We start from the raw sequence: 12825 nt of genomic DNA, 5'->3' as shown, positions 1-12825 counted from the left end.
ATTCAGCATATCCAATGAAAATCATGTCTTTCGTCTCATTTTTTTGTAAAATTGTGCATAGACCAAGGTGAGCGACACAGGCTCTTTAGAGCCTCTTGTTTCTATTTATCTTTCTGAAGAATGATGCAAAAAAGTCATATACATTTTATTTTATTTTTATCTCTATGTTCTGCCAAATCATTTGAGAATATGGATGAAACACTGAAATCAGTTACTTATAAGAATATTAAACTGACCATGCGCAGATTTATTTTCATATCTACAAAAAACACTTTGAACTCTAGATGTATCTAAGCGTTTATACTTAAACAAATATCAGGGTTGCGTTCAATATCGTAGCGGCTACATTGGGCTACTTATATTTTTGACTTGAACGTGTAGCTAGCCTAGCTACTATATAGATATTGATAGTTAAATTCTCCCTCGCCCTGCTCTTCCGAATTTAAAGTATTTAATCTCTAAATTCAATAGGCTATAATTAAGACAAACACAGATATAGGATTAGTTGCTCGCAGTAACATCTTATTTTCTCTTGCGATACAATATTTTATTTTACGATATTATACATATTTCTTCGATTGAAACAATATATAAATACATGACGTATAACATTGTTTCTCTTTCGCATTGTTTCTTTTTTTTCTCGGCTAATACCTCCATCGCCTGTACGTACAATAAACATAGCAGCAACTGCATATATACCTATGTGACCAACTTCAATTCGACGTAACTGCGAGCACCTTCGATACTAATACATTTAAATGCCAAACTTTATATAGTACCAATTTAAACCCCACCCGTAAAAACCGCCAAAACTTTCCTCGTGCCTCCTGCACCTAACATCAAATTTATAAATAGTACATACTATTACAAAACCAGTATCCGAACTAGGTATACTAGTTCCCATCTATAAATAATAACTACAAATAGCAAACGGGAAAAACCCTATTTCAAACAAAATAAAACACATAAGCTAGACTAACTACTCGTTCAATAGTCATAAATCTACGTAGCCCTATGTAGCTGCAACGATATTAAATGCAATCCAGGAGGTGGTATTTTTAAAGTCTTTCAAAATATACTATGAAATAATATAAAAAATGTATTCACTTAATTTTAAGAAGAATTTCTGTTCAACACAGACATGTAAGCACTATAAATAACCTGAATAGAAACGTTGTTAATAGAAGCATTTGTGAGTACATTAGTACAATGCATTGTTTTCCAACCACCGTATTTTTAGCTCACCTGGCCCGAAGGGCCAAGTGAGCTTTTCCCATCACTTTGTGTCCGGCGTCCGGCGTCGTCCTGCGTCGTTAACTTTTACAAAAATTTTCTCCTCTGAAACTACTCGGCCAAATTAAACCAAACTTGGCCACAATCATCATTGGGGTATCTAGTTTAAAAAATGTATCCGGTGACCCGGCCAACCAACCAAGATGGCCGCCACGCCTAAAAATAGAACATACGGGTAAAATGCAGTTTTTGGCTTATAACTCAAAAACCAAAGCATTTAGAGCAAATCTGACATGGGGTAAAATTATTTATCAGGTGAAGATCTATCTGCCCTGAAATTATCAGATGAATCAAAGAACCCGTTGTTGGGTTGCTGCCCCTGAATTGGTAATTTTAAGGAAATTTTGCTCTTTTTGGTTATTATCTTGAACATTATTATAGATAGAGATAAACTGTAAACAGCAATAATGTTCAGCAGAGTAAGATTTACAAAAAGGTCAACATGACCGAAAAGGTCAGTTGACCCCTTTAGGAGTTATTGCCCTTTATCGTCAATTTTTAACCCATGTTTCGTAAATCTTAATCCAAACTTGGCAACAATCATCTTTGGGGTATCTAGTTTAAAAATTGTGTCCGGTGACTTGGCCTTCCAACCAAGATGGCCGCCATGGCTAAAAATAGAACATAGGGGTAAAAGGCAGTTTTTGGTTTATGACTGAAAATCCAAAGCATTAAGAGCAAATCTGACACAGAGTATATTTGTTTATCAGGTCAAGTTCTATCTTCCCTGAAATTTTCAGATGAATCGGACAACCCGTTGTTGGGTTGTTGCCCCGAAATTGGTAATTTTAAGGAAATTTTACTGTTTTTGGTTATTATCTTGAATATTATTATAGATAGAGATAAACTGTAAACAGCAATAATGTTCAGCAAAGTAAGATTTACAAATAAGTCAAACTGACCGAAATGGTCAAATGACCCCTTTAGGAGTTATTGCCCTTTATAGTCAATGTTTAACCATTTTTCGTAAATCTTAGTAATCTTTTACAAAAATCTTCCGCTCTGAAACTACTGGGCCAAATTAATCCAAACTTGGCCACAATCATCTTTGGGGTATCTAGTTTAAAAAATGTGTCTGGTGACCCGGTCATCCAACCAAGATGGCCGCCATGGCTAAAAATTGAACATAGGGGTAATATGCAGTTTTTGGTTTATAACTCAAAAACCAAAGCATTTAGAGCAAATCTGACATAGGTTTATTTGTTTATCAGGTCAAGGTCTATCTGCCCTGAAAGTTTCAGATGAATCGGACAACCTGTTGTTGGGTTGCTGCCCATAAATTGGTAATTTAAAGGAAATTTTACTGTTTTTTGTTATTATTATCTTTAATATTATTATAGATAGAGATAAACTGTAAACAGCAATAATGTTCAGCAAAGTAAGATTTACAAATAAGTCAAACTGACCGAAATGGTCAGTTGACCCCTTTAGGAGTTATTGCCCTTTATAGTCAATTTTTAACCATTTTTTGTAAATCTTAGTAATATTTTAGAAAAATCTTCTCCTCTGAAACTACTGGGCCAAATTAATCCAAACTTGGCCACAATCATCTTTGGGGTATCTAGTTTAAAAAAATGTGTCTGGTGACCCGGCCATCCAACCAAGATGGCCGCCATGGCTAAAAATAGAACATAGGGGTAAAATGCAGTTTTTGGTTTATAACTCAAAAACCAAAGCATTAAGAGCAAATCTGACACAGGGTATATTTGTTTATCAGGTGAAGTTCTATCTTCCCTGAAATTTAAGATGAATCGGACAACCCGTTGTTGGGTTGCTGCCCCTAAATTTGTAATTTTAAGGAAATTTTACTGTTTTGGGTTATAATCTTGAATATTATTATAGATAGAGATAAACTGTAAACAGCAATAATGTTCAGCAAAGTAAGATTTACAAATAAGTCAACATGACTGAAATGGTCAATTAACCCCCTAAGGAGTTATTGTCCTTTATAGTCAATTTTTAACAATTTTCATAAAATTTGTAAATTTTTACTAACATTTTCCACTGAAACTACTTGGCCAAGTTCATTATAGATAGAGATAATTGTAAGCAGCAAGAATGTTTAGTAAAGTAAGATCTACAAACACATCACCATCACCAAAACACAATTTTGTCATGAATCCATCTGCTTTCTTTGTTTAATATTCACATTGACCAAGGTGAGCGACACAGGCTCTTTAGAGCCTCTAGTTATTATGTGTCTGTGAAACTGTCTGAAAACCAATTACTATCATGTGTAAATTAATGTGCATTTATTGTAGTTGAAAACAAACAAACAACAAAACAGCAAATAACGAGAACTGTGTTGTCCGTATTATGTAAGAATATCGCCAAAACCGGCCGAATGTCTTTCGACATTGTTTAAGAATTGGCGCAATGTATTCCTGCCAATTCAAATTCTTAACCTTTTTTTTTTTAGAAATATCTCTTTTTCCATTCCGGTGACCCCATCTTTTTATTTCATGACTTCATTTAGATATAAACAACGCTTATTCTGTTGAATACTCAAAGAGAAATTATTGGTCAATTTTTATTAAACATAATTTTTTTAAAGTTATTTCACAATAAAAAAAAGGCGGGAAAACTATTAAAGCAACTTATCGTTATTAGCTGAGCTTTTCCCATCACTTGGCGTCCGGCGTCCGTCGTCGTCCGTCGTCGTTAGCTTTTACAAAAATCTTCTCCTCTGAAACTACTGGGCCAAATTAAATCAAACTTGGCCACAATCATCATTGGGGTATCTAGTTTAAAAAATGTGTGGCATGACCCGGTCAACCAACCAAGATGGCCGCCACGGCTAAAAATAGAACATAGGGGTAAAATGCAGTTTTTGGCTTATAACTCAAAAACCAAAGCATTTAGAGCAAATCTGACATTGGGTATAATTGTTTATCAGGTCAAGATCAATCTGCCCTGAAATTTTCAGATGAATCGGACAACCCGTTGTTGGGTTGCTGCCCCTGAATTGGTAATTTTAAGAAAATTTTGCTGTTTTTGGTTATTATTTTGAATATTATTATAGATAGAGATAAACTGTAAACAACAATAATGTTCAGCAAAGTAAGATTTACAAATAAGTCAACATGACCGAAATGGTCAGTTGACCCCTTTAGGAGTTATTGCCCTTTATAGTCAATTTTTAACAATTTTTCGTAAATCTTAGTTATCTTTTACAAAAATTTTCTCCTCTGAAACTACTGGGACAAATTAATCCAAACTTGGCAACAATCATCTTTGGGGTATCTTGTTTTAAAAATGTGTGGCGTGACCCGTTCAACCAACCAAGATGGCCATGGGCTAAAAATAGAACATAGGGGTAAAATGCAGTTTTTGGCTTATAACTCAAAAACCAAAGCATTTAGAGCAAATCTGACATGGGGTTAAATTGTTTAGCAGATCAATATCTATCTGCCCTACAATTTTCAGAGGAATCTGACAACCCGTTGTTGGGTTGCTGCCCGTGAATAGGTAGTTTTAAGGAAATTTTGCTGTTTTTGGTTATTATCTTGAATATTATTATAGATAAAGATAAACTGTAAACAGCAATAATGTTCAGCAAAGTAAGATTTACAAATAAGTCAACATGACCGAAATGGTCAATTGACCCCCTAAGGGGTTATTTTCCTTTATAGTCAATTTTTAACAATTTTCATAAAATTTGTAAATTTTTATTAACATTTCCACTGATACTACTGGGCCAATTCATTATAGATAGAGATAATTGTAAGCAGCAAGACTGTTTAGTAAAGTAAGATTTACAAACACATCACCATCATCAAAACACAATTTTGTCATGAATCCATCTGCTTCCTTTGTTTAATATTCACAAATACCAAGGTGAGCGACACAGGCTCTTTAGAGCCTCTAGTTATTTTCAACTCAGAAAATGGTAATATTATTAAAAAAGTTTGTATTAACAACTAGGTTAACAGAACAAACAAGTTTTATGGGATACCAACTTTAAAACAAATATTACACTGCTATTGGCTAGAATTCCCGATTTCCAAATTCCATGAAAAAGATGGCATTTTAAATTGAAAACTAGGTTTTGAAGCTTTTGCCTAGCCTAAACTAAAAACAAAATATAAAGAAAATATTATTGGTCGATCTGAATAGAAGGATTTGTCTTTAACAAAATGTTTAGTATGCTGTCAACCTGTGTATAGATTTTAAAGCTTTCAGTATAAAGCGGGTAGACAAAGCCACCTACATAGATAAAACCTCTATGAAATCAGTAAACTCAGTAACGTTAACTTTCCTGCACAACCTTTTTAAATTACATACAAAAACAAATAAATCACATCATCATTAAATAGGCAGTGTGCGGTAAATTTTACTCAAGTGTGATATGGCATAGAAGGAAAAACAATTACTGTGGGGATTAAACATGTGGGAAAGATGTCAGACCACCAATCCATTCATTCCAATTAAACATGTAGTAAAGATGTCAGTCCACCAATCCATTCATTCCAATTTAACATGTGGTAAAGATGTCAGTCCACCAATCCATTCATTCCAATTAAACATGTGGTAAAGATGTCAGTCCACCAATCCATTCATTCCAATTTAACATGTGGTAAAGATGTCAGTCCACCAATCCATTCATTCCAATTTAACATGTGGTAAAGATGTCAGTCCACCAATCCATTCATTCCAATTTAACATGTGGTAAAGATGTCAGTCCACCAATCCATTCATTCCTATTTAACATGTGGTAAAGATGTCAGTCCACCAATCCATTCATTCCAATTTAACATGTGGTAAAGATGTCAGTCCACCAATCCATTCATTCCTATTTAACATGTGGTAAAGATGTCAGACCACTAATCCATTCATTCCTATTTAGAATGTAAAGTTCTACTGTGAAAGTACTTTTATTTGTGGGGAACCAATTTTCGTGGTTTTCATGGATGACTTTATCCACGAATTTAAGTGTCCAATGAAATAAAACAATTGTTGTCCAAATCAAGACAATGAAAGATCCACATGTAGGTTTGATTACTAATATGATCTAAAGAATATATTGAATATTGCCAAATCTGAGAATACCATAATGATCTATAATAGTAGTCACTGGGCAAATGCACTATGAACTACAACTGCAGGCAGGAGTAGTCCCATTTAATCTTTAAAAACCTAAACTGTACAAATTTTGATCTTTTAATTCTCATAAAAAAATATTTGGATTGATGAAAGTCAGATTTCCGGTATTAATATGCTATGATAAATTGTTCATTTTATATCTCATAATTCTCTTTCATATGAGAAATAATGATTTTATGCTGGGCTTTGCTTTTGATAAGAATTATTTTACAATTCAAGATACATTTATAGCATTTGTTTATGTAACTGTTTTCCTTTTGTGACATGTTTATGGCCTGATTGACACCTTCGATGGTCTATAATCTTTTGATCACTCTATCTTTGGCTAATGAGTGATCACTACGATTTACACGGTCAATGTTTACTTTGCAATTTCCTTCAATCTAGACAATTTGTAACCTTCGTTTCAAATTACTTTAATTTTTATACGACCGCAAAAATTGAAAATTTTTTGGTCTTATATTGGTATCACCTTGGAGTTGACGTCGTTGTCATCCGAAGACATTGGGGTTTCCTACTATAACTTAAGTATAAGTAAATAGAAATCTATGTAATTTTGACACAAGGTTTATGACTATAAAAGGAAGGTTGGGATTGATTTTTGGAGTTTTGGTCCTAACAGTTTAGGAATTAGGGTCCAAAAAGGGCCTAAATAAGCATTTTCTTGGTTTTCGCACTACAACTTTAGTTTAAGTGAATAGAAATCTATGAACATTTGACACAAGGTTTATGACCACAAAAGGAAAGTTGGGATTAATTTTGGGAGTTTTGGTTCCAACAGTTTAGGAATTAGTGGCCAAAAAGGGCCCAACAAAACATTATTCTTGGTTTTCGCACAATAACTTTAGTATTAGTAAATAGAAATCAATGAAACTGAAACACAAGGTTTATGACCACAAAAGAAAGATTGGGATTGATTTTGGGAGTTGAGGTCCCAACAGTTTAGGAAAACAGGGCCGAAAAGGTGCCCAAATAAGCATTTTTCTTTGTTTTCGCACCATAATTTTAGTATAAGTAAATAGAAATCTATGAAATTAACACAAGGTTGATGACCATAAAAGGAAGGTTTGGATTGATTTTGGGAGTTTTGGTCCCAACAGTTTAGGAATAATGGGCCCAAAGGGTCCAAAATTTAACTTTGTATGATTTCATCAAAAATTGAATAATTGGGGTTCTTTGATATGCCGAATCTAACTGTATATGTAGATTCTTAATTTTTGCTCCGGTTTTCAAATTGGTCTACATAAAGGTCCAAAGGGTCCAAAATTAAACTAAGTTTGATTTTAACAAAAATTGAATTCTTGGGGTTCTTTGATATGCTGAATCTAAACATGTACTTAGATTTTTGATTATGGGCCAAGTTTTCAAGTTGGTCCAAATCAGGATCCAAAATTATATTAAGTATTGTGCAATAGCAAGAAATTTTCAATTGCACAGTATTCAGCAATAGCAAGAAATTTCCAATTGCACAGTCTTGTGCAATAACAAGAAATTTTCAATTGCACAGTATTGTGCAATAGCAAGAAATCTTCAATTGCACAGTATTGTGCAATAGCAAGTATTTTCAATTGCACAGCATTGCGCAATAGCAAGAAATATATAATTGCACAATATTGCGCAATAGCAAGATATTTTCAATTGGAGTTACCTTTCTTTGTCCAGAATAGAAGTTCAATCAAATTAAATCATTGTTTTACACAATATACAATGTATATTCACTTTACTAGCTACCAACTGATAAATTAAAACAATCTTTACCATTCAGTGATAATAAGCACTTTCACTTTTTTTACATTTTAATATTTTATGATGTATTTAAATGAGTAGTTATTGTTGCAAACTCCATTAGAAATTTGAATTGAGATCAGTTTTGGAATAAGGGAAAGGAGGGTGTGAAAAAAACTGGGGTGGGGTTCAATTTTTCTCATTTCAGATTTCTTAAAAAAAGAATAAAATTTCTTCAAACATTTTTTTTAGAGGATTAATATTCAACAGCATAGTGAATTGCTCAAAGGCAAACAAAAAATTTTCAGTTCATTAGACCACATTCATTCTGTGTCAGAAACCTATGCTGTGTCAACTCTTTAATCACAATCCAAATTTAGAGATGAATCATTAGACCACATTCATTCTGTGTCAGAAACCTATGCTGTGTCAACTTTTTAATCACAATCCAAATTTAGAGCTGAATCATTAGACCACATTCATTCTGTGTCAGAAACCTATGCTGTGTCCACTCTTTAATCACAATCTAAATTTTGAGCTGAATCATTAGACCACCTTCGTTCTGTGTCAGAAAGCTTATGCTGTGTCAACTCTTTAATCACAATCTAAATTTAGAGCTTAGTCATTAGACCACATTCATTCTGTGTCAGAAACCTATGCTGTATCAACTATTTAATCACAATCCAAATTTAGAGCTGAATCATTAGACCACATTCATTCTGTGTTAGAAACCTATGCTGTTTCAACTATTTAATCACAATCTAAATTTAGAGCTGAATCATTAGACCACATTCATTCTGTGTCAGAAACCTATGCTGTGTCAACTCTTTAATCACAATCTAAATTTAGAGCTGAATCATTAGACCACATTCATTCTGTGTCAGAAACCTATGCTGTGTCAACTATTTAATCACAATCCAAATTTAGAGCTGAATCCAGCTTGAATGTTGTGTCCATACTTGCCCCAACCATTCAGGGTTCACCCTCTGCGGTCGTATAAAGCTGCGCCCTGGGTCAATTTTATTATTATTAGAAAACTAAAATCCACGAATTAAAAAACCCATGAACATGTAAATGTTGATGAAACCACGATAATTGATACCCACAAATTAAAGTACTTTCACAGTATATAAAAGTAGTCCTTTCCTAAAAAATATATAGCGCTCTTGATGTTATTTTTTACTTAAACTAACCAAACAATTTGCAGAAATAAAACTTTTGTTGAAAGAGAAATATATTTAAATCATTTTTAGACATAATTTACTTGCTTATCATGCTTATGAGTTAAAGATTGAGGATTAATGCGCCCCATACTATATTTATTTAAGATTTCCAGAAAAAAACAGGGGCTATGTTTAGTAGTTACCTTTGTCCGTTGGTATGTTACTACAAGACATTAAACATGAATTAGAATTTGGCAGGTAGAAAGATGATACATGTACGATTCATTATACACCTTTTTGTGAAGTTATACTTATGTAAAAAATTTAGAAAGCTGTGAAAATTGAAAAAAAATGTTGGAATAGTTTGGAATTTTGAATTGGTGATCTGATACCTTTAAAGCAATACACATGGAATCACAAAAATAAGAAAATAGCCTAAAACCTGAATTTGTGCTTTTATTTGCAATTAAACAATGGGAGAAATAAAAACAAATATAGTAACACATACTTTAAGAAATTATGTATTTACTCCATTATGATTATGGTTGATAACACTACGGTTTTTTGTCGAGCCTGCAACTTTTGTTGCAGAAAGCTCGACATAGGGATAGTGATCCGGCGGCGGCGGCGGCGGTGTTAGCTAACTTCTTAAAAGCTTTATATTTTAGAAGGTGGAAGACCTGGATGCTTCATACTTTGTATATAGATGCCTCATGTTACGAAGTTTCCGTCAGTCACATGTCCAATGTCCTTGACCTCATTTTCATATTTCAGTGACCACTTGAAAAAAAAGTTCAAATTTTTTGTAATGTTGAATTCTCTCTTATTATAAGTAATAGGATAACTATATTTCATATGTGCGTACCTTGCAAGGTCCTCATGTCTGTCAGCCAGTTTTCTATTGACCTCGACCTCATTTCATGGATCAGTGAACAAGGTTAAGTTTTGGTGGTCAAGTCCATATCTCAGATACTATAAGCAATAGGGCTAGTATATTCGGTGTATGAAAGGACTGTAAGGTGTACATGTCCAACTGGCAGGTGTCATCTGACCTTGACCTCATTTTCATGGTTCAGTGGTTACAGTTAAATGTTTGTGTTTTGGTCTTTTTTTCTCATACTATATGCAATAGGTTTACTATATTTGTTGTATGGAATGATTGTAAGGTGTACACGTCTAGCGGGCAGATGTCATGTGACCTTGACCTAATTTTTATGGTTCAGTGGTCAATGTTAAGTTTTTGAGTTTTTATTTTTATCTAATACTATATGCTATAGGTCAACTATATTTGGTGTAGGGAAATATTTTATGATCTTTGTCAGTCACGCAGGTTTTATTTGACCGTGACCTCATTTTCACGGTTCATTGCACTGTGTTAAGTTTTTGTGTTTTGGTCTATTTTTCTTAAACTATAAGTAATAGGTCAACTATATATGTTGTAGAGAAGCATTGTTAGCTGTACATGTCTGCCTGGCATGGTTCATCTGACCTTGACCTCATTTTCAAGGTTCATTGGTCTTTGTTTAGTTATCTTGGTTAATGTTAAGTTGATGTGACAGTTGTTATGAAGCTTAACTTTATACTTAGGACTATCAACATATAATCAATGATTAGTATAGAAGGCGAGACATTTCAGCGTGTGCACTCTTGTTGAACTTGGCAATAGCTGCTTCTGAAAGAAATCCAAAAAAAAATATATAAATTATCTGAAAAAGGTCAGAATATTACAAAAATTTAATAGAATTTGTCATATTACGGCCTTCAATGAAGCTATTTACCAAGTTTTCAGACATGAATCATGATAGTTTATTACAAATTGATGATCCTAATCGGCAAATTACACATAATTTAAAAACGATAGGTCACTCTATGTCTTTCAATGAAGCTGTTTGACAAATTTTTACATGAGGCATGATAGTTTATTACATGTTTTTCTTTTGTAGACCGTCATGTCAAAGACATCCCCAGAAGTTACTCCTGACACCCAATCACCAGATCCTGCAGCACCAGTAGTTGAAAGTAATCATCTAATGTTAATTATTCAGATACTGGGTGAAATAATAATTACTTGTTTCTTATATATGGAAACCTTGATGTCTGCTTAAAATGGCGGTACTATCATTCCTACTGGTTCATCACACAAGGCAATCATCTAATGTTAATTATTATAAATACTGGCTGGAATAATGTACAGTTTCTTATTTCTAATATATGGAAACCTTGATATTTGCATATAATGTTAAAATAAAAAATACAGAAATTAATAGGAAAAGTAAAGTAGGCTATTGATGAAGATTGATTGATTACAGATCATATTAACTTTAAAATAGACATCTTTCATTCTCATCCGATTTATTCTTTCCTCAACCAGTTAATTTCAGATCACATTAAACTTAAGATTCATTCTCACCCGATTTATATAGCATTCTCAACCTGTTCAGTTGACAACCAAATCCAGCCATTGGCTCAACTGGATTATACAGAATAAGTAGTTTGTGGCATATTAATACATTGACCTATAGATGAATAGACACATTGATCAGGTAACTGATAGACGGATAGATACCTTGACCAGTTAACATATAGAAGGATAGACACAATGACCAGTTAACCTATAGAAGGATAGACACATTGACCAGTTGACTTATAGACGATAGACACATTGACCAGTTGACCTATAGATGGATAGACACATTGACCAGTTAGCTTATAGAAGGATAGACACATTGACCAGTTAACCTATAGAAGGATAGACACAATGACCAGTTGACCTATATAAGGATAGACACCTTGACCAGTTAACCTATAGACGGATAGACACCTTGACCAGTTGACTTATAGAAGGATAGACACCTTGACCAGTTAACCTATAGAAGGAAAGACACATTGACAAGTTGACCTATAGAAGGATAGACACCTTGACCAGTTAACCTATAGATGGATAGACACCTTGACCAGTTGACCTATAGACGGATAGACACCTTGATCAGTTGACCTATAGAAGGATAGACACATTGACCAGTTGACCTATAGACAGATAGACACCTTGACCAGTTTTCCTATAGACAGATAGACACCTTGACCAGTTGACCTATAGATGGATAGACACATTGACCAGTTGACCTATAGATGGATAGACACAGTTGACCAGTTAACTTATAGACGATAGACACATTGACCAGTTGACCTATAGACAGATAGACACCTTGACCAGTTGACCGATAGACAGATAGACACCTTGACCAGATAACCTATAGATGGATAGACACATTGACCAGTTAACCGATAGAAGGATAGACACCTTGACCAGATAACCTATAGATGGATAGACACATTGACCAGTTGTCCTATAGACAGATAGACACCTTGACTAGTTAACCTATAGACAGATAGTCACATTGACCAGTTGACTATAGAAGGATAGACACCTTGACCAGATAACCTATTGACAGATAGACACATTGACCAGTTAACTTATAGACGATAGACACATTGACCAGTTAACCTATAGACAGATAGACACCTTGACCATTTAACC

General features: G+C 33.8%; 1 protein-coding gene across 1 annotated transcript in view; it reads left to right on the top strand.

Moving 5' to 3' along the window:
* LOC139482708 (uncharacterized) overlaps window positions 1-12825 on the top strand; it is an 83993-nt gene that overhangs the window by 32808 nt on the left and 38360 nt on the right. The window contains exon 9 of the mRNA XM_071266773.1: window positions 11231-11306. Within this exon, the coding sequence (XP_071122874.1) occupies window positions 11231-11306 (76 nt within the window). The remainder of the gene's footprint in view (window positions 1-11230; window positions 11307-12825) is intronic.

This window comes from Mytilus edulis, chromosome 7 (assembly GCF_963676685.1).
Source record: "Mytilus edulis chromosome 7, xbMytEdul2.2, whole genome shotgun sequence".
Lineage (NCBI taxonomy): Eukaryota > Metazoa > Mollusca > Bivalvia > Mytilida > Mytilidae > Mytilus > Mytilus edulis.
This window is presented reverse-complemented; position numbering and strand designations above follow the sequence as displayed.